The sequence below is a fragment of the Phalacrocorax carbo genome, chromosome 2 (genome assembly GCF_963921805.1).
Source record: "Phalacrocorax carbo chromosome 2, bPhaCar2.1, whole genome shotgun sequence".
In the NCBI taxonomy this organism is placed as follows: Eukaryota; Metazoa; Chordata; class Aves; order Suliformes; family Phalacrocoracidae; genus Phalacrocorax; species Phalacrocorax carbo.
In genome coordinates, this window is record NC_087514.1 from 51848225 (window position 1) to 51871284 (window position 23060).

The window sequence follows — 23060 nt, forward strand, 5'->3', positions numbered from 1 at the left end:
ACATGTTAGGTAGGATCCCATTTTAGGTGTACATGTACTTCACTTACGTAGACTGAAATTTCGCCTACATTGGGGGATCTCTGCATACCACCATAGGAGGCATAAGAGTATAATGCCTTCAATCCTCCCTAAATTCCCATTTACCCACCTGTGACAAGACGATGAAACATACATCAGAGCTTCTGTTTCTTTGTTCAGGCAGGTCCTTTTTCAAAATCTTCTTAGAATAGCCAAAAGCACAGACGGCGCGGCCTGGATCTGGTTCATCACCCATCATGGGGTGAACAGCATTAAGAACTGAAAGCAGTTCATCACTGACAGCAGTACATCAACTCAGTTTCTTTGCCCAAGGTAGTACTAGTACCTCTGCTTTCAGCAAACAAAACCAAAAGCACCAGATTTTCATTAAATATTCTTGCCCGTGACGTGCTGGCCACATTTTGGAGCATTCCTATAATCTGGGGAGGACGCTTGCCTGTTATTTATCTTGGGACCCATAATGATGTGTTTGAAGAAGGAATAGTTCTTTGCCCCACAGTAACCAATTTTTCAGGATGCTATAGTCTGTGATTGGAATGACTCCCTCAACCCATACCTGCTTTCCAGAGTCCCTGGAAATATAAATAAGTATTCCCTTAAATACTAAGGGAACTGATGGAACATCAGAGACTCAACTCCTTATGCCCTAAGGACTAAAAAACCTGAGGTTTTGCAGCCAGAGTCCACACAAGCCCATACAGTAGGATTCTGGTACCCTAGGGAGCTACGCTTGTGGTAAGCAACTCTCTGACCACAGCAGTGATCAGTAAATTTAAAAACGTGAATGAAATTGTGGCTGTTTAACACAACGTGCAGTGCAGCTGTAGAACTTGGCAATGCAGGAGGTTGCAATGTTAAGTACAACAGCTGGATTTTTCAAGTGCAGGATAATCTCACGTGGGACAGAGTTATTGGGAGAAGCTGCACATTAAAATAACGGTTGCTTCTCAGCCTTTTATTTCAGGGTATAGGTGAGGGTTAGCAAGGTTCAGAAGGATCACCTTCTCTTGCATTCCACTGTATACAGCTGGGCGAGTGAACTTTTTTGCTCTTTGAGTCATCTGGCCTATAAAAAGGCCACAAAGCCATGCTGAAGGAGCAAAGGTGTCCCAGGTGTAGGAAGAGCCTGGACTACTCACTGCAGCTCAGCACACAACTGGGCAGTGTTTTTTGCAGAGGGCAGGACAGCAGTGAACGTAGGAAACCTGTAAAGGAGGGAAGACGGGATGAGTACCTTATTCTGTCTAGAGGCACAGTTACATCTTCACCAAATCTTTGCACAGCCTCTCAGCTAGTCTTCTGTGAAGAGGCAAAGACTTGGTCCAGAAGGTGAACAGCAGGCTTGAAATTGCCTGATCCTTCATGACAATATATGATCTTTTATGAAGCATGCAAAATATATTGACGTGAGCCACTAGGGCAGATAAAAGGGAGAAAAGGTCTAAATAAGAAAATATTCCTGCATTCAGCTGCTCCTAATAGCTTCCATCTTTGGACAAATGCAGGTTTGGGCTCTACTGTTGCTCACCTTGAATCTTTGCTCCCAGCCCCCACATTCCTGCCTGCGTTCTCTTCTCTGTTCAGACCTGACTCAGCCCATTGCCAGTCCTAAGTATCTTTTAAGCTGCAGGTTGCTCTTCCTCTCCAGGCCACAGTTTTCTGCCACTTCTAGTCAAGCTGCTCATAAGACAATACCAACTCCCATGGGACATAACATGACAAACTGGCATGCCATGTGTATGTGAGGCTATTTTCCAGCAGCATCAAGTGTGCCTGTCCAAGCACTCTCTCCTTCTCATCACCTCTTCAGGAGGTGTATCAGTCACCAGCACTCACAGTGACACAAGCTATAGTGCCTGAAAAGTCTCTTAAAAGCTGAACAAAGGATAACTGAGTTAAAATTAATCTGTGCAAGATTAAAGTGATTTAACTGGTTTAAAAAGTTGAGGTTAGCGATCCTGTCCATGCCTTCTTTCCTGAAAGGTTCTGCTCTCTTTGAACAGTAGTATGAGGGCTTTGCTAGATTCATCATTAATGCTGGGACCTATCCTGGAAATTGCCATGTTCATTCTTTCACTCATTCCTTGCCTGGGGACTGCAGCTCTTCTTCTGAAACAAGGATCTAGACACAGGAATCCAAATGCTTACAGCTTCCAGACTGGGGTTTGGTAACCCACCAAATTTTTAGACTGTGGCTGGGTGGGAAACTAACTTGTACTTTGTGCAGCTGTGTGTACCTGAGCAGGAGGCGCCACTGAGAATGTGCTGCCTTTACACTATGCATCTTCCATTGGCCTTCTCGTGTGTTTTTGTATCAGTTCAATTTTCTGATTTAATAATGTGTTTTTCGTAGCTTGGAATTATTCCATCAAACCGTAATTCTGTTAACAAGTGACTAAGATAACAGGCTCCTCCATCCCCCCACAAACCCTAGAAACTATATAGTTTACAAAATATGCCTTTTCAGGTCAGAGATAAGACATTTTCTGATTAAGGCACTCAGCTGGGAGCAGTGCTGGTAAAGATATGGCTGATCTGGCTGTTTTTAAAGGGCACTGCAAATTTAATCAATTTACAGAGAACTTTCAATCATAAATGAAGATGTGGAATTGAAATAAAACAAATTGAATGTATCCTAGGAAACAGAGACTTTAAAGCAAGGAAATGCAAAGCCTGACATCTTCTTTTTCGTGTACCTCTCTGTACATTGTAATTACTGCTTTTGTTACTCATATATGAGAGTGATGGAGAACTATCTTAATATAGACATTCCATTCTTGTTACCCCTTGTATCGTTATAGTTGATATTCACTACGGCAGGCAAAGCAAACATGTTCTAAAACAGTGTAATAAAGTTATTAGCAATATTTGCTGATGTTGTAAAGAGAATAAATAGTACTATTGAAGGTTATTATATAATAAAATACATATTATTGAATAATATTATTCTGCATTGTCCCAGTCTGACATCCCTAGAAGTATGCATAATAAATTGAAACATGTTCTCTTTTCTTACTCTGAGACATGTTTTAAGTGTGTGCATTCTTAAAAAGGTTTGCACAGTGGCATACTGCAGGTTGAACAGCAGGTCAGAGGCTATTTTTCAGCAGGTAGAGATTGCAAATCAGCTCCCCTCCCTTGTAGTATATTTCAGAGATGATAAAGCACCATATAATTCTAAGGTACTTTCAGGTGATGATGACAGAGGTGGAGGAAGAGGTAGGAAAATAGTGAAGTCTGTGCCAGATAGCGTGGTCTTACCAGGAGCTACTGTATCGTGTGCTTACGTGGGAGATGGCAGCTACTGTATGTGCCACCGGTAGGGAGGACAGACTGTGTGGGGATGAGAAACAAAGGTTTCAGTGGAAGAATTGCAGAGGTAGCTGAGAGAACTGGCTCTTATCTGCATTCTTGGCGTGCTGGAAGGGTTTGTAGTGAAGGATTAATAGAGGCTACATTGTGTCAGGAAAACAGGGTATGAGCAAGAAGCAAGCCCAAGGCAACGTGCCTTCTCTCAGCTGCACCACTGGCCTCCTGCCTGCTGGGGAAGGGCGATTGCCCTCGAAGCTCCTCTGTGGCTGCTCACGTGTCCCTGCTCCTACTTGCTGCCCTGCTCAGAGTTTCCAAGAGGCTTGCCAGTACCAGAGATGCTGCTTCAGCTTTTTACTCATCTCAGCTGAAGCCAAAAAGGAAAGAAAAGAGGGAATCACATGGCTGAAAGGGGTTTTTAAACTCTGTAATTTCCTTTCCCCCCCATAACTCATCTGCCTTCCCAATAACCTGTAAAACACTGGGGTCTCCAGCTAGAACTTGCTGGAGGAAGGGCTCTTGTGCCAGCAAAAAGGAAAGAAAGCGTAGAAGAAAGCAAGATGGAAGCTCAAGAGGCGTGGGAGGGGGATGAGTCTTTGTCCTCCTAAGAAACCACAGACCTTCACACTGACATTCTTCAATTTAACTGATTGCTGTCTTACCACATGGTCTTTTCAGCGAAAAAGATTTCTGCTCCCAACTTCGCTTTCCTTACAGCAAGTCTGGTCCCTTCATCAGAGCATTCAAATGAATCTCAGTCTCTTCTTTTGAATGTTTTCAACTTCATAGGAGAGACAGTAGAGCAGGTCTTAGACCCCAGTTGTCTTCCTGATCAAGGACCAAACCAAGAAGTTGCTACCCAATTCTCTCTGGCCTAGTAAATATTTGATTCAGTGTGGGCAGCTAGAACTGGGGACTACCCAATGCTTTTTTCCAATCCTTGGACTCTGATCAGGGTAATCTAGGAAACTTGGTCACTCTAGTCTGAAAAATCTAAATGGTTTTGGAAATGTGTTATTCTTTCAAAAAAAATGTACCCCTCCAAAACTGTTCACTAGATTCAACAGAACACTTGGTCGGGATCCCCATTTTGAGACACTTAGACATATCCTGTGAGAAGTCTCTCCCTTCTTAAACCCCAAGCTGTGACAGCTCCAAAGGTGGGATCACACAGTTGGACTCCAAACATGGGGCTTCAGCTCTCCTGTGCTATCTGCGGTTAGCTTTGCAGGCCTGCATTTTATCTGGGACCTGTCATTTGGTTCCCTCCAGAAATTATGTTAATAACCAAACAATCTTCTTGAAAAAACAGGAGTTTGCTGAGAACACAAGAATTTTAGGAAACAAAAAACAGACCATAAAGCAATAAACAAATTATTCCCATACGTAGCTAACCGAGCATGTCTATTTACCCTCCATACAGGGAACCTCAATATTTTTAAGCTTCCTGAAACTTGTCCTTCCCTGCCTCTCCACAGGCCCTGCAATCCGGAGAGCACAGTTTCTCAACTCACTGACTTTTTTCTCTCCATTTCCTTCATGGAAAGAGTCTTTTAAAATGTCACTGTTTTTTGTTTGTAGCCCTTTGATCTGGTAACTCGCTACTCAAGCAAAGCGACTTTCAGCTGGTTGGAGACAGGAAATAGGTTTCATGAAGCTATTAGCTTTTGCCATTGTCTTTTAAGTGTGTGTAAGGTGTTTTAATCCAGAAACCATTGTGATTGCTTTTGTGTTTTGTTCCAGCAGTTCCTATTAAATTAGGGTAGTTTAATTTGACTGGAAAATCTAATGAGTCATTGTAGCTATAGAGTAACTTAACTCCTCTGATGTGATTACACACTATATTTACTCAAGTAATTCAGAATTAATATGCAGTTCTTAGATTGTCACATAACAGCTTCGCATCTGTGACTTTGCTGACACACAAGCCTTGCTTGCTTTTCAATGTCTTAGGAAGGAAGGGTGAATATGAGGTTTTGAGACTAGCTATAGACAGCCCACGAGGATATCTGTGTGGAAAATTTCAGACAAAACTAGAGCTGTTTCAGGGAACAAGGCTGAGGGAAAACACAATCTTTTGCCCACGTTAATAACAGGTCTAGAAACTATTCATCTGAAATACTTTAGATAGTTTATCTTGTGGAGGAGGGGCTTGAGACATGGAGAAGGCACAGAAGGAGAGAGAAGGTCTCTGGTGTGGATGACTTGGGTGTGCGTCATCCTTGCATGATGGCATGGTGCCACCCCAGGCAGAAGATAAGAACTTTCCCTCCATATCAGTGTCAGAAATAATGGTAATTTTTGAGCAGGGCACAGTGCACTTAAGATGACGAGACCCACATTTGCTATGTCAGTTGTTTCAGCTGGCTTAGAGTCGATTGCCAGCAACACTGAGGTGTTTCCCTTCTGAGATGGCTCCCAAGGGAGCATCTCTACAAGCAGGATTTGATGTACGTGCCTAGGTCTCCCTTTAGTGGTGATGTACAGTAACTATAACTGCCTGGGATTGATCCTACCTGCAGGGATCACTTCTTCAGCAGAAGTAATGCAGCTTTCACTGATGGTCATGGGTTCGGTCTGATTCACACTTCCACAGTTAGCTAGCATGCTTTAAAATGCATCCTCCCGGCTCTTTTTCAGGCCAACAATCAACAGGTGAGAGGCAGGACATGACAGGGCATGAGGTTCTGGCCACAGAAGAGTAGATGATCAGTAGGCTTTGGAGCAGGGAAAAGGTATGCTGTCCTTCAGTAGGCAGAAGAGGTTGGCAGGGGTGGGGGATTGGCTGTAAAGGGAAGAGACATGGAGGAGCTCGAAGTTGTGAAGGAAACAAAGCTTCCAGTGGGAAGGCAGAAGATGAGGAATAAAAAGCAGAATTTTCTTAGTTCCTGCCCCTCACTAAAAAAAAAAACTCAGGAGAAAAATGTTTATAGTGAGAGAGCCAAGTTTAAAGATTTATGTGGCAAGACTTGGTGCTAAAATTCTGATTCAGTAGCTAGTCACCACAGAACTTCTGTGAGCCAAATTCTGAAAAGCCTCAAAATTTTTTTTTTTTTATATGGTGGTGTTCAGCCCAGCACCTGCCCTCTCATCTGACTGTACCCATTCTTTGCTTTTTCACAGGATGGAGGTACTGCTCTTCTAGCTGCTTGTCAGTACGGGCATGCAAAAGTAGTGGAAACTCTGTTGAAGCACGGTGCCAACATTCACGATCAACTTTATGTGAGTTATTTGACACAGATAATATTGACAACAGTGGTGGTGGAACAAATGTGCTGTTGGTTGGACAACAGTGGATACTCTGGCTCCAATACAGAGAAGCATTTGCCAAACGTTGTGGTTTTAGAGTACTCTACTCTTCTAAGATGTGTATTTTATTAACTGTCTGCTTTTCATGATCCTGGGACAAGTAGCACAAAAGCAGAAAAGATGTTTTGGCTGTCTTTCGGTTTGTTATCTGTATGGAGGATATGTACCAAATCTGGACCAGATTTGTGCTATCCATTAGCCTTGAACAAAAGACCATGTTATGTTCTACCATGATTTGCACTGCAGACAGAAAAGTGCATAGCTATAAAGCCCCTGAGGTACTAGAGAATCAGTTCATTAGTTTTCTGCCAGAAAGAGTAGTAAAAGTTAAAATATTTAAACCTTTAAATATCTTGAAAGAATTTTTTTCAAATATCAGTTAAAATGATGTTACTTGGTATTTATGCATCTCTACCTTGCCAATGTTTTGGGCAAAGAATGGTTAAAATGGCTGAACTGGTGTTGTTTAGTTGATTTTCCGGAAAGCTGGATTGAGCCAGTGAAGAACTGGATTTAATTTACTCCAACAGAGACACAAATAAGATGAGCTTTTCAGCATTCAACAGAAACGAGTGACAGATTTTCCCTCCACTTCCCACCACTCTTTCCTACCCCAGGACACTCAAGACTGACAAAGAGGAAGTTGTTCCCCAGGGATATACAAGTTTTTTCAGCCATTTCCATGGGCTTCAGATCTGCAAGATGCTGTTGCACTCTCAGCTCCCACAAGCAGGCAGCACTGCCTTTGCCACTTTTTCCATCTCCTTTGGTGTTTCTTGCCTTCCTTGGGAATGTGCTCTGCTCTTTGTGGCTGACTTGATTCTGTGCTCCTGTGGTGGGCCAGGCACAGGCTCTCCCTCTAATCCACTCTTGGGAAATGGCATTACTCTTTGTGTGTGTGTGTGTGAGTGCCATCAGCACACTGGGGGCTGTGCACTGGTTGCACAGCGGGTCCCCACCTCTGGGCTGCCCTCACCCTGTATTTATAAAGAACGGTGTTCCACCCTCACTGCTGTGCAAATAGCAATTGCCTTTCTAATTGGCGGGCAGTGGTTCATACCTCTGCACGGTAATCCCAGGGGTTACCACTTGATTTAAAAATAGCCATGCTGCCACACCTATAGGTGCTTACCTAGAGAAGAAAGGCAAAAAAATAACTTCCTTTTTTGTCTTCCCTGGAAATAAGCATTATTTGCAATTGGATTTAGAGATTAATTTTCATTGCTCACAGCTATTGGGCAAAACCAGTCAGAAACAGCTGCTTAATAAAATAACACAATCTCTTGGAAAAGAATATTAGCCTGGCTCCTTTTGTGGGACATCACCAAGCTGCTTTTGCAAAGGGGTATCTGGCAGGCAGTTTCACTGGCAGGTGGCCAAATGGGCAGGATTTTGAGTATGCATTTGGGTAGTCCTCCGAAAACCATCAAGATAGAGGTTTTAATCTTAGAATGACTCATGTGAGGGGTGGAGGAGGAGACAAGAGAATACCCTAACTAAACAGTATTTCTTGCAGAAATATCTTATCGCCTCAAAACAGCTTTCCCATTACAGCATCAACTCAAATCAGTACAAAAAACTAATAATTTTTAAAACGTTGGACAATAGGGAACCCAAGGTTCTCCGTCTTGATTGATGCTATAATAAAGATCTCTTTCACTATTACACAACCTTGTTTACTTTCTAAATGGAAGTGTTCTCACTACCCCTGTCTCTGGAGGAAGCCTGCAAAGGACCTGATACCATCACCCTGTTTCGTGTACTCGCATAGCGACCAGAGAAAGCAGCCCCTCAGAGGGCCCAGGAGTATACATTTGTAGTGCCAGTAGACATCTCTCTTGTTTTCCAGGACCTTTGTCTTGAAATCAAGGTCAAACATTCTAAATTCAGTCCCTGGGGCACTATATTCAGCTCACGCTTCCCTAAGCCTCTGCTGAGTTTTGCAGGAAAAGAGTAGTTAAGCAGTATCTCTAGGCAGACAACAGCATTCGGTCCCAACATAGTGATATGCCAACCAGGTCAAAACCAGACTTCCACTAAAATGCCCTGTATTTTATAATAACCATATGCATAAATTGGTTGGAAGAGGTGTACTTGTACATCTGAGATGCAGTGAAGGGGTTCATTCACGTCTCTAAACTAAGAGCAGTGGCACGGTAGTTGCTGGGGTGGCACAGCAGTATGGCACATGACTTACTCCTTTGGCCTAAAGGGCAGACTTCAATGCTGGAGTCTCCAGTTCTGCAAAGTACTTGAACATGTTTTCACCATGTGTGTCCATGTAGCAGAACACTTCTGCATCAACATATAAAAGTTAGATGAACTGAAATAAATATATTTCACTATATAGGAATGGATTTCTTGTTACGTAGATCAATGCTTTGATGAACTAGACTCTTAGTATTCCAGATGTGGGATTTAATGCTCGGTTTGGGAGCCAGTACTTGTACATGCTGAATTAAAATGTTACCATAGTTTGTTATGAACTAGACTTTGGATTTTGGTAATTATTTCTTGAGCTTGGCTATTAGACTGCATAATGGCTTAAGGAGAACTTGATTCAGTTTTATTAGGTTTTGTATGGAAAAAACAGCATCATTTCAACACAGTGTAAGCCGGATGTATTTGGTTTTAGGATGGAGCTTCTGCAATTTTCCTGGCAGCACAAGGAGGCTATTTGGATGTCATCCGATTGCTGCTTTCTTCAGGAGCAAAGGTTAATCAGCCACGGCAGGTAAGCTCGATACTTACCTGGGGAAAAGCTGGGGTCTAATTACTAAATTTTACAGTTATGAAAAATTAACACTGTATTAGAGAGATTTCATAGGTGTTAAACTAATTGAGGGACACGTAAGCATACGTGATGTGGAGAGACATATGTAAAAGCTCTCTTGGTTTCCAAAAAAGAGTTTCTTAATTGTTTAGCTGTTTCTTGACTCTACAATCAGTGCTTAAATAGCACATTTACATGCTGCTTTGGGTAGCCAGATGTGGGAGTTGCACAGCTAGCTTTACTCCCAGCACGTAGAAATGTCTGGTTAGAGACAGAGCTTCCCAGGAATCTTTGCCTGCTTTGGGAGAGCCTCCCCTGTGGTCTGCTGAAACCCTGCAGGCAAGGTAGCTGTCCTGGGTCTTCACTGTGCGTTTTAAATTGATGGGATAAGGTCTTGTCCTTGCAATCAGTCATGTATGGCTGCCAGGTGGCTGTGATCACTAACTGCAGCAAGTAAAAAATCAGCAGGCAGGAGCAAATGAATGTGAAGACTCTAAGGACAGCGGACAACGTGGCATGTGCCAAGCTTTGCCAGGTATTTTCAGTATTTCCTTTCATCCACACCAGAAAACCTGACAAATCATAGCCTGGCAGCAGAGATTGATCTATATGACTTCTGCTGCATCTGTAGGTCTGCATAGCCTCCCTGCTACTCCTGTAGTGTAAGGAAACTGGATTAGCATTTTATGCGCCCAAACTAAAGTAATTTCCCTGCTGTCTCTTCCCCCACCTCTCCAGCACCAGAGCTGTGCTGGCAGCTACTCCCTGGACTGATGCTTTAGTTGCTCCTAGGCTACCCCCACGCTGTCTCCCAAGATCCAGATTAAGAAATGTTGTTAAAAGCTGTTAATTAATGAAGTCTAAAAGATCGGTGTTAAAGGATAGACCAATGAATGCATTAATGCCTTCTGAGTTGGTCAAAATAAAGTTAGGGAGTCTTAGATTTAGCTCCACCATGCTGCCATAAAAACTGCATTCTGCTAGCCATAATTATAACGCCCCAGCTCATTCTTTCTGACAATATCTTTTTTAGCTCTCTAATCCAATTTCTACAACCCAATGATTCACAAGGGTTTTTTAAATCTTAGTTAAGGCAAAGACTTGACTCTGTGTGAATGTTCCTCCTGGCTCGGTTTCATCTCCGGCAATATGGGCTTACTTTGTTTCAGGGTACCTCCGATCCCTGCTAAGATTATGCCTGGATAAATCCATGGCATTTGTACTTAGGCCCACTGTAACCTGAAACATTTCCTTAACAAATGGAACATTTTTACTGTTTAATTAGTAAAGCAATGGTTGGATGGACTTCAGTCTTTTTCTTACTAACAAACAAATTTGTACTTTGCTCAAAGGTGGCATGCTGGTCATGAGGAATGTAGCTCTAGATGGGGCAGTTTAGGTGCCAGATGACTCACTGTCAGTTACAAACTACACTGCTTTCACTGCTGTAGGAAATTTTTCTAAGCAACATACATGGAATACAGGGCTGGCCACAGCTGCAGAGTGCTAGGTGCGAGTTTATGCTTCTCATTCCTCATGGTGTCCAGGTTTTCCTCCCTGCCTTGTGAATGCGGGGGTTAATTCATCTGCCTGAGCATCTGCATCTGCCCTGTATGTCTCCTCCTGCTGCTGCAGTGGGCACCAGTTCCCCTTCGGTCTCTTGCCCACTACAGTCCCACTACAGTGCTCTTGACACTGTAGAGCATCTTTGACGTCTGTGTGCAGGCCTTTCAGCTCAGCTCTCACAAGACTGAATAGCAAAGCTTCCTGGCAAGTGTCTTCCCTGGCAATGTCATTTCTCTTGGTTTTTAGCTGCCTTCTGTTCCTTCTGATTTTTTGGAGCTGGGCAGGAATTCTTTTGTCATCTTTTTGTCTAGACAGAGCTGGGAGCAGTTCTGAAGCCTCGTGAAGGAGGTGTTTCTTTGCTTCTCCAACTCAAAAACAAAGCAAGAAGATTATTTGCCAATGAATTTTATACTTTGTTTTGGCAGCCCATGTCCTAGCAGACTTTAGTCGGACTGGCTAAGCATATTCAAAATACTCTGAAAATTAATGTTGTTTTCTTAGCACATGGTATGTAATTACACATATATGTAAGCCTACACTACATAGACCGAAGACTTCAGACAAGCAATCAATTTGTTATTAGCAAGAATTCAGGGGGTGTAGTGGTGCGAGTGGACTGATGGGCAGAACAGTGGTGGAGATGACACTCCTGAGCAGCCTGAGAGTAGGTGCTCTCTGTCCCTGGAAGTCCTTACTAGGAATTCAAGGGCTGTTCCACCTCCCACCGAAATCTGGCCCTTTCTAAAACTGCAAGCCACAAGCAAATGCTGAGGTTCAAAGCTGCAAAGCAAAGTCATTAGTTAAAGGGTAAGAGAAAGACCATCAGAAATTTTGGTCAGGGTATGTTTGGAACTGCTGGCTGCTGGATGTAACAAGATGCAGTCCATATATATTAGCTTGTAATCAAATATGGAAAGAGGCACAGCTTAAAAACATATGGGGTATTTAACGTTGTTCCGGAAATGTAATGTCTGCAGTCTGCTGCGTGCGCACAGGGACAAGGAAAGAAAGTAGTTTTTGAACGGCGTCTTTCTCTGTTCTCACTTTCTTCCTGACTCATCTCCAAGTCCTAATATCTGTTTACAGAGGAATTCTCATATGGCCTCTTAGTACAATGTAGTATCTCTTTTGCACCATACACCAACATGAAAATGGACAGAAATCTCACCTATTCCATATAAATATTATACAGGTTGGCATAAACCTGCCTGTTAAATGCTGTTTGTTTCAGAGGGAAAAGCTGACAATAGTCAATTTGAGCCCACCATCAACTTCATCTTTCTTCTCTTCAGACTAAGTCCTCCAGGACAGTCACCCTTTCTCACAATGTAATTTCGCCTCTAGCCTTATAACTGAGATACTGAGGATGATGTCTAACAGCAATACTATTAAGGACAGTTAACGGTAATTGTGGTGTTACCCAACACTTGTATTTCCTTCTGCTCCTTTTCACTTACACCTGAAAATAACAGTTGTTCTTACAAAATTCACAGTGAGTACAAGAAAGCTGCAATGGTCCCTGTGCTGTGCTTGTGCTTGCATTTCTTGTGTGAACAGAAGTGTGGATTTGCACAGCATTGGACCTTCACACAGATTAAATTGTGTAGGCTGCTCTCAGACATTTTCCAAGTTTTATAGGCTTTTTCAGCATCCCTATTCCTATTTTCTAGAGCCCTCTGGTGGGGGCAGATTAGAAAAAATATGAGGTGTCAGCTTACTGGTAGGGAAAACACTATAAATTGGAGAGGGACAGTTTTTGACATCAAGCTAACATCACATATTCTGTTTATAAGAGAGCCTTTGTTATTTTTGAATCACAAAGAACACTCATTGTATTAACAGGCTATATACTAGAATGACGTCAGTTACTGATTTCAATGAGTTAATTTATAGAGCAATGATACAGGAGCGGGCAAAGATCCTGTTCCTCACCATTTGTGAAGACTGAAGATCTCAGGATGTGCGTTTGCTCTTTCTCAGAATCAGAAAAAGGGAAGCCCAGGATATATATCAAACAAAGAAATAACTTTTCTGTTTCTTCCCAAGGATTAAGCCACTAGCCCATAGAAAGCAGAGAACTGGTTCAACAACGTTTCTTTGGATTGCACGAGCAAGTCATATGAATCCTCAGTTGGCACTGAGGAGAGAGATTGCTTCTTTGATCAGGGTGGAAATATCTTTAAAAAGTTGGTTTCTTCTGAAACTCCTCATTAAGACTCTTTTGGAAGCCCCGGTGTATTTGGTCTTCCTTTTTCCTGCCAAGTCTTCAGGCTGCTGAGGGTGGCGAGGGGAACTGGCAAGCACTGAAGGCAGAAGCAGGCACCCTACTATGTGAGGCCTCACTTTTAAGTTGAAGTCCATACAGGCAAAGCCTTTTGTTAAAGGCCCACAAGAATCAGTTCGGCACCACATAACTGCCGGAGTCCTCTTGTACTCCAGAGAATTGGGCCATTTAGAAGCAAAAGAGGAAAAGACACAAAACTAAATTCTAATTGGGGCGAGAAATACTTCTAGTACTTCAACTCACCTTTGCCTTTGGGATGGAAACCATCACAAAGTTTAGCTTATTCTGAATATGTATTTTATTTTCTGAGGTTGTCTGCTCAAATAATGATTGCATAGGACAATTTTTCCAAACCAGACTGTTTCATGCTGGATTCCTCAATAATTGCCTTCTTTTCTAGTTTTCTGAGATAAAATTTGTGAAATACTTACCATCACTGAAAGGCAAGATGTTTTTACCAGATTCCCTGAGGGTGGATAATGTAACTTAACATAGAAAGATGGTGATCATCTTACATAACTCCTGAGCTTCTATAAAGACCTTCCACTTCATATGTACAGACACCCAGCTGCAGAATCTGCCCGTGCATGCTGAGATTTACCTGAATCTTCTATCCCTATCTAGGTCTAGCCACCTAGAGTTCAGACTACACGGGATACCTTTGGCCTTTACATTTCAAACTTCCCTGTGTATTTTCAGTACGACTGGTAAGCCAAAGAGGGCTTTAACTTTTCACACAGCAATGCACATTTCAGGCCAACTACACAAGAGAAAGCAGCTAAGGGTGGCTCTACTCCACAACTGGCTTGATACAGCTCTCATGTGCTTTTGGAAGCAACTCTGCATATGTCTATCTGTGATGCAGGATTTAATTGAGAAATTGAAGTATGTCCATTCCAGCAGGCAGATTTGGGTGGTAAAATACCAGGGAGCACAGGATCCTAAAGTGAAACCTTTAGCAGTCTTATTTTGTTTGCAGGATGGGACGGCTCCTTTGTGGATTGCATCACAGATGGGTCACAGTGAAGTGGTGCGAGTAATGCTGCTCCGGGGAGCTGAGCGAGATGCCGCACGGGACGTGAGTAGCGCTTCATCCTGCGCTCTGCCTGCAGCTTAATGCCTCCTAGCTTTTTTTGAGGCTGCAAGTCTGCCTGAATGGAGGCCCAGTGTCCCCAAAGTCCATCTTGTTTGTCAGGCTGTAAAGTCCCACCGTGGGCTCCCTTTTTCCTGTTGTGTCTGGGACAGCTTCCTGGATTAAGGGAATGGAAATGTCCACATAAATGAGAGACAAAGATGAGGTGTGGTGTCACTGGTTCATTTTACCCTCCAGATGCCCTAAAACCAGCAGCATATGCTGTGGAGGTGCTTCCTCAAAGATTTTGAGCAGAGGAGACCCTCCTTTCAGAGGTGTGGGAGACAGCTGGCGTTTCCCTCCGGCTGAGGGGAACATGGGTAAAGTATTGGTAAAAACTGAACTGACCTTCCTCTCTCTTTTAAAGGATGGTACAACTGCTTTACTGAAGGCTGCCATTAAAGGATACAACAATGTAATAGAAGAATTGCTGAAATTCTCTCCCACGCTTGGCCTGCTGAAGGTTAGTAGTGAAAACCACTGATTTATAGGCAGAAACTCAAGGCAGCAAAGGGTCTGATGAAAGACTTGACATTTATGACTATGCCAGTGGAAGACAATAAGGAGATAGAGCCTAAAAAGTTAAGAGAAAAATGAAATTATCTTACTTAGCCTTTAATGCCATGCACAAATGAATCTTTTCAAATGTAATTGTGAATTTGATTTTTGGAATGAGGAAGCACATTGTGTGTAGACGGAATTATACAGCTTTTCATCATCTGATTTTATTTCTACAGTAAATGGATTGCTCTCGACAGTGCAGCTTTTAGCATTATACCCTGCCCTCTGTTGCATTTAGTCAGCAAAATAGCATCCTGAGAGATCTGTTGTGAGCAGATATTCTATTTGATTTTGTTTTCCTCTGAATTAAAAAAGTGACTTCAAAAATAACAGATATTTGGAAGCTGCTTTCTAATGGCTGATCTAAATTTACGTGCCTATAAGTCACATATTTCGACAGCCTCTGTGCATGCAACTAATTGGCAGGTTTGATGTACTTGAAAATCCAGGTGGCATTAACTTAGTTGTTAATCACAAGTATGAAATAGCTTCCATGCTTATTTGAACTGTCAGTTTGCAGCCATAAAAAGCAAGGCCAGACATAAAAAAAGATCACCATTCAGCTGTCTGACACTGAGATCATTTATCATCAGAGAAAGAAGATAAAATGCACAGATGGTTTCCATTACTGCTTATGCTTCTGTTTCACTTGCTAATAGCTGATTTTGCCAGGCAGAAGCAAGTGCTGTGTTCATTTTTCCCCTGATCTATTGACAAGGGTCATATTTAAAAGGAAATATTGCTGTGGTACAATGAACTTGACTCTCATTTTTACTAAAGCATTTAAAATCACCTCCTTCATAGCCCACTAGCCTGCCAGCACCCTGTTTAAATCAGACCCTATACTTTTGATGACCAAATCTCTTCTGTGTTCTCTCTTGTTTGTAGGCTTGTTCTTTGCAAACACTTGTGTTTCACTGCCCTTTAATTGCTTCCCATGCACAGTACAAACAATTCCGTTGGTATTTTCTAGAATGGGACCTCTGCTCTCCACGCGGCCGTCCTGAGCGGCAACGCAAGGACAGTGGCGCTGCTCCTCGAAGCAGGAGCGGACCCATGCCTGAGGAACAAGGTACGTCCTGGCATGCCGTCCCGGGCAAGGAGCGGGTGGGGAGCCTCGAGCACCAGAGCCATGCGTGTCCACATTTCTGTGTCAGTCCGTGGTTGTCCCTTGATCCTCTCCTGAAACACCACCATTCAGTCCATTTGTTTCTATATAAAAGCATCTAAAGAAGTGCTAGGTAGTGCCACTGGTGATGCCGGTACTTGTGAAGTTACATCACTCTTAGAATAATCAAACCATGCACTCACTCACTCGAGCGCCACAGATTAAATTGATAAATATAGCTAATCACAGGCTAGCTAGGTTGCATTTTAGGGAAACAGTAATCCGTCACTGTTTTGATAAGTCATGAGTTATATTTGTGTCTCGTGTGAGAAATATGCAAGGAAGATATTTCAGCAGCAGAGGAAATACATATCTGGGTGTCTTTGATAAGAACTTGATTAGGATTCAGCACACTGCTAATACAAAAAGTATGTCAAATTACATGCGTCTTTCCCATACCTTACTATAAACCTGTTAGTTTATTGAAATAGTTTCATATTCATTTTATGGCAGGAACTTTTTGCAGAAAACTTGTCTTGTTTTTATTCTGTGAAGTGCTTTAACATTACATGTTTGACAATTTCCATGAAAATGTCTTCCTCTGAGTTGTGTTTATGAATTATTTGCCATTAGTATTTGACACCTAACTGGGTTTGTTAAGCTATTGAATGGGTGGTCTGGTATTTATTTCTGGGTATTTATTTCACTCACTGGGTGAGTGAAAGTTTGTAACACAAGTAATCCAGCATATCCCTTCTAAAAGTTTTGGTCATTTAATATAAAATCTGTGCCTGTTATTTCTGTGTCATTCCTCTTGATGGCAGCAGAGTTAACACCTCTCACACAGTAGTTTGTGTTACTAAGCATTTTGTTTTGATAGTATCATCCAAAGAGCATGCAAAATTTTTCTGCTACTGATAGTGATTTGCAGCAGGAGGGTGTGCATTATAAGAAAGTCTGTGGCTGTAACCTCTCCTGCTGATTTTTTTTTTTAAATAACTTGTCATTTGGCACAACAGATTACGTTTGCAGTACAGAATTACTGATTTTCAGAAGTAGCTTCATTATAAATACTTTATGTTACCTAAATGGTATTCAGTTTACTGAATTTATGCAGAAGACCAAACTCTGATGTTCTATTATTACCAATCCTACAGAATAGCACTGACTATTTCATAGCACTTAAAGTCTTTCCTTGGATTTTTACGGACTTTGGTACCTAAAGGCCTGCCTCATCTCCCCCAAAAATCAGCAGTTATGTTCACTTTTAATTTTGTGGCAGAAGCATAGGGAGCCCAGGGGATACCATTTAGCCTGGACAGTGAGCACAAAATAAGCTGACCGCTTAAATCCCATGCTGGGATTATTTTGAAGACTTAAGTGAGGCTTGCACACTGTGTGGAAAGGTAACTTCTTAAGATATCTCCAACAGTGGTGGAGACAACCCTGGAATAAGCACGTCATTATAATGCCCAGTACCATCTTCTTTAGAGTTCAATGCTTTTAAGCCATGTTTTGGAAATATTAATCTCTTCTAACCGCAAAGGTTTTTTGTTCCAGGCAAATGAACTGCCAGCAGAACTAACAAAAAATGAACGCATCCTCCGACTCCTCCGTACGAAGGAAAAGCAAAGGAAAAGCTAATGCAGCCCTGCAGCAAATGAGGTTTGACAGAGATGCACCCTGACCACAGTAGCATGAGAGTAAACCTAGGTTGCCCGAGAAGGGCATGTTGGAACAGCTCGCAGAACTGATTAGCCTCTCCAGTACATGCTCCCTGAATGCACGAGGACCTTGCTATGGGGTCACCATGGGCTAGGGCCTCTGCCCGGCATCACTGAATGCAGGACTGCGGTGGGAGCAGGGTTTGGCCCGGGAGCTGCGTTTGGACTGCAGCCCTGCCTGTACTCCAGGATCCCACCGGTCCCAGCACCGCCGTTTGCTCCTCCGCACCTGCAGCATAAGCATCCCCACACACGCAAGTGCTCCCACCGTTTCAGACACGCGTCCCCATACTGGCATGGCCGCACACCTGTAATAGGTGCCTCGGGACACACGTGTGGGTCGGGAGCACTCCACCCTTGTGCCAAAAGGATGCCCAGACCTCACAGCTCTTTGGATGCAGCTGGTCGTGGTGCAGCCCCATGGTGCCGCTGCCCTCCCTGTGCTGGCTGAGCTAGCTCTGACCATTCCTCTCTACCTCCAAGTGCCACATGGGGCTAGAGGTGAGATCCCACCTGCAACATCCCAACAGGAAAAGTGCTCCTGCCAGCCCAAGGCTTTGGTGACATTTTAGCTACTACATGAAGCTCCATAAAAATGATCTAGGGTGTCACAAACTATGCCAAAAGCTACCAACCAAACAATAAACAAAGGGACATCCTTCTCAGTTGTAGCATCTTGATCTGTCAATCCGTCCAGCAACAGAAACACAGCGGAGCAGTTGGTAGCATTTTGTGATGCATACACAGTGCTATGGTGACCCATCCTCAACCCTACAGCCTATGTACGTGCATTTTTGTGGGTTGGGGAGGAGCGGTTACTGAGCAAACCAACCGGGGCTATCGTTCATTGGCGCAAGTACACCAGAAATTTAGCTGTTGGGCACAACAGCACAGCTGCTATGCAAGTAGCATACGTATGTTCTGCACACACAAATATGTGACACTATGGTTTAGAACCCACAGCTACTATGCAATGCACTTGTTCCCCAGGTCTGCGATGAGACTTAAGGGAGAAGTGCGCAGTGTACAGGTGTTTCAACAGCTGGTGAGGGGGTTACATGTAGGCACACTCTAACAGGCTCACTAATTAACGCAGCCATGGAAAATGAACTCTCAACAGCAAATTTTGGCCTTTGATGTGGTTGAGATGCTTAGACATGCTATGAGTGCCTGTGTGGGGAAGGGCAGTACAAACTCTACCGGGTTTGTAAAGAGCTATGCTTTAACCATGTTGCTGTAAGGCACCCCATTAAAATGCAGTCATTTTTGCAGCATAAACAGTATATACTATTTCCTGTTAGCCACAAAACATTAAAGATTATTTTATAGTGAGTTCAGGTATTAAGTTAGTTCAGTACATAAATCCAGGCACTTTACCTGCCTTCAAACCTTGGGAAATTCCTGAAAAAAATTATTTAAAAGCTGAAGATGGAGAAGATTGTAAGGAAACAAAATATTCCCTGCTTAAAAATGTCTGCCTAGGGTTCTGCTGAACTGTTACACTTTTGCTTCAGTGAGTTAAAAAAAATCTTTTAGTGAGCTAGCACAAATGAATGTAGTTTACATCGTGCAAATTAGCCATATATATTACCAGATCATAAAGGTATTCTTTTTGTGAGTTACATAAGAAGTTAAGGTTCTGGTGAAGAGAACAGAAGTGGGCATACCTTTGCTTGCAAGCTGGAATTGCTATTTGGCTTCTGTTTAGCATTAGAAAGGAAAGCTTTAAGTTTTTCAACAATATAAGGAGACACCTGAAAAATCTATTTGTTTAGGTAATTTATGCTGCTGTATTTTTAAATTAAAATAATGTTGTGCCTAACTGAAATTTGCAGACTAACTGGTACAGAACCAAAGAATTATGCAAGATGCCTAGAGGATGATTGTATCCAGGGTTAAGTTCTGCAAAAGACTAAAAAATACTGAGCATGCAGAAATCTCAAGAGCCTTATTGGGAACTTAAGTTGCACAGCATTGCATGGGACTGGACTCTAAATTCTTTAACAAGCAACACTGGAGAGGATAGGTTTATCTGGAGCCCCCAGTGGGTTGAAGATAAACATATTGTTTTGGAGAACGCTAGATGGACTCTTAAGTAGCCTGGCCTCAATATTGATCTTTGTCCCTGAAGTTTCTTCAGATCAACAGCTGGGAACAGCCAGGCTCTTAAAATGAAAAGCCCTTTCACAGTTGTAAAGGAGGAGGATAATCATTAGAAGGTCTTCAGTAGTCATGCTGGGTTAGCAGAAAAAAAACAAACCAAAACCTCTTAATACCAGACAGGCTGTAATGATCAAGCAGTCTTCCTAATAAATGTGGAAGCATCCACTGTTGGTGAGAGTCTCCTATTTTCTTCCTGATAGAAGAGCATAGGAGAGAGGACAGGGCAAGCCAACAGTGGTCCTGTGACAGCTGAAGTAAGCAAGCTGAGACAACATGCAGGTGTCCAATATCTGAAGGTGGCCTCTCCTTTCTCCCACGTGTATTTTTGTGTTGGATATTAGGAAAATTTCTCCACCAAAAGGGTTGTCAGGCATTGGAACAGGCTGTCCAGGGAAGTGGTTGAGTCTCCATCCCTGGAGGTATTTAAAAGACATGTAGATGTGGTGCTCAGGGACATGGTTTAGTGGCGGACTTGGCAGTGCTGGGTTGGACTTGATCTTAAAGGTCTTTTCCAACCTAAATGATTCTATGATTCCTTGGTTCTGAGAGGATGTAGTTATCAGGCCCTCTTTTTTTCTGAGTGATATTATGCTATAACTGGCTTTTCTTATTTCTAAACAAAATTTGAAATGTTCAGCTAGCACAGGTTGAAGGGAGAGGCTTGTAGCTCCCTCCTTGCTCTCATTAGTGCTGGCTGAGACGGCACACAGGCTGTGTGGGGGGGGCTCCGTGATGGAGAACTGGCAGCGAAGTGTTTCTCTGCCCCATTCAGGCTGAAGTTGAATCTAGCTTCAGCAAAGACCCTGTTCAGCCAACATGGGATTTTTAGGCATGGAAACCTTCCCTTTGGGAGCATCTGTTTCATCTCAGAACCTCTGGAGAGGGGGACTGGTTTTAGTTTTGGGTTCCCTATAACCAAAAGGTGCTTATTCTGCCTGTAGATGGGCTAAAAAGTTGCAATACTGTTTCTCACCATGCAATTAACCTTTTCACACAGAAACCTTAATAATTGTGAGTATTTGTGTAGCTGCTGTTACCTTTAAAGTGCTCAGTAAACACTGCTGTGGTTGGTTTGTTGTTCTAAAACGGAAACCTGCTTTCCCTTCCTGGCTGAAGTGATTCACTAATATTGACAGTACTTCTTTGCATAGTTATTGTGCCTTTTGTGCAAGGCTTTCAAAGTGCTCCACAGACGCCATTACCTTTGTAAGTTCTAAAATGCTTTGCTGGGGTAGGCAGGGAAATAGATTATTTCATTCACACACCAGTGAAATGCAGCAGCTGTTCATCAGTTCATGTCAACAGACAAGAGTAAATTTAGACTAGAAATTAAGGGGCACCAAATCCATTTCATAGATGGCATGATGAAAGTAGGCACCGTATAATGATGTGAAATAGAACTGGGGCAGGATAACAGGCCAAGTTGTTTTTTTCGTTCGGTTTTGATGTTTCTTTTCCCCCAAAATGCCATATATATATCCACCTTACACCCCAAAAAAATCAGCTCCACTAGCACACTGCTTTTAGGCTTGCCTCTCTGCACATTCAGATCCAGGGGTTCAGCCTGCTGTCCTCTCCACCTGGGATTTATGCAGGTGCTATAGCCTGGTAACTTCCCATCAGCTGCAAGTGAGTACAAAGGATGTGCAACCAAGAACAGGCTACACAAATGTGTCAAGGAAAAGTATAGGGCATCTTTCTTATATTTCAGTAGTATCAAGCCATTGTAGGATGTGGATAAGCACGAGGAAAGGCCCATGGGGTATGGAAAGAAGTGGCATCCCATCAGTGACATAGTAGCGGTGTAGCCTCAGAGGTCCCAAATACATGGAGCTCTTCATTTAAGATGGTCACTGCATTTCAGCGTGTGGGGACATCTATTTAGTAATGATACAAAAGGCAATGTTGTTCCTCCTGACTTGCACATGCTGTTCTTCCCTTGGAGCAAAACCATCTCACTATTGATCCACCCACCTTTGTTTAGTTTAGAAGAGCTGAGAGGATTAGAGCACCAGATCAAACAGCCGCAGGTCATATTTAATGCACTTTAACAATGATGATTATTTGCCTCAGAGTCAGAACCTAATTGCAAGAATAATTCACACTTCTTTAGTCAGCCAGTCATGGTGACTATTGGGAAATCCGTAAGTAAACCACATCTCTTGTTGTCTCAGAAATTTCAGAGTTGTGCAGAAAATGAGGTAGCACAAGCCCCAGCCAATTGTACCTCACGTCATATGAGGTACAACTGAAAAGACACAGAATACTGCCTTTGTCTGGAACCCTTGAGTCAGCAGTGTTAAAATGTTAAAATGTAGCGTTTGCTCCAAGTCCAACCAAAGATTATACACAAGGCTCTTTTTTCCAGCAACCAAATATTGTACTGCACACAGAGGACTAAATGGAGTTGTGCCTTCTCACAGTGGCCCTGCATTTGGTCCTTGGGAATGTCACGATAGTTTCATACTTTTCTGAACTCCACAGTTTGTTTTGACCTGGCCTTTTATGCTTTTGATAAAACCTATATAAATTTATGTAACTACTTGTAAGACTAATATTCTGCAACAGGAATCTTGCTTTGCTAAAACACATTTTTCCATCCCATCATTTCAATAAAAAATAATATACTGCTCGGATTATCTTGTCTGCATACTTCAATATTTCTTTTCTTTCTTCTGTGTGCTGCTCTTCCTCTTTGTAGAATACCAGAATTCATTTCCTATTTACCTAAAGACCGCTTTGTTCTATTCCACTTGATTGATTAGACTTTTATTATTTTCCAGGTCTTTACAGATGAGATAGCATTCACAAAGCAAATAAAGCCAATGCCCTGGCTTGAGAAACAGGAAAACTTAATTTAGCATAATGTAACAAGGTTTGCTTCAAAGATCCAGACATCACTGACAGACTCCCCTTGACATTAACATCCATTAGGTCAGATGTGAAGGGAAGATTACAAAAAGCAACTTAGGAACCAAAGGAATAAGACTAGACTTCTATTCAGTTAGTCAAACACGCCTTGGTGGTTCTGTTATTATTCCTAAATGTAAAACTGGCCCTTACACTGATCTGACCTACTTCTGTTAAAAAAA

The 23060-nt window shown here is 42.5% G+C and overlaps 1 protein-coding gene across 1 annotated transcript in view; it reads left to right on the top strand.

Annotated features, from left to right (window-relative positions):
* The window catches only part of ANKRD29 (ankyrin repeat domain 29), a 32556-nt gene extending 9959 nt beyond the window's left edge, over positions 1-22597 (top strand). Inside the window, exons 5-10 of the mRNA XM_064441778.1 lie at positions 6472-6570; positions 9293-9391; positions 14260-14358; positions 14780-14875; positions 15947-16045; positions 17642-22597. Coding sequence (XP_064297848.1) covers positions 6472-6570; positions 9293-9391; positions 14260-14358; positions 14780-14875; positions 15947-16045; positions 17642-17725 — 576 coding nt within the window. The 3' untranslated portion in view covers positions 17726-22597. The remainder of the gene's footprint in view (positions 1-6471; positions 6571-9292; positions 9392-14259; positions 14359-14779; positions 14876-15946; positions 16046-17641) is intronic.
* The last annotated feature ends 463 nt before the right edge of the window (positions 22598-23060 follow it).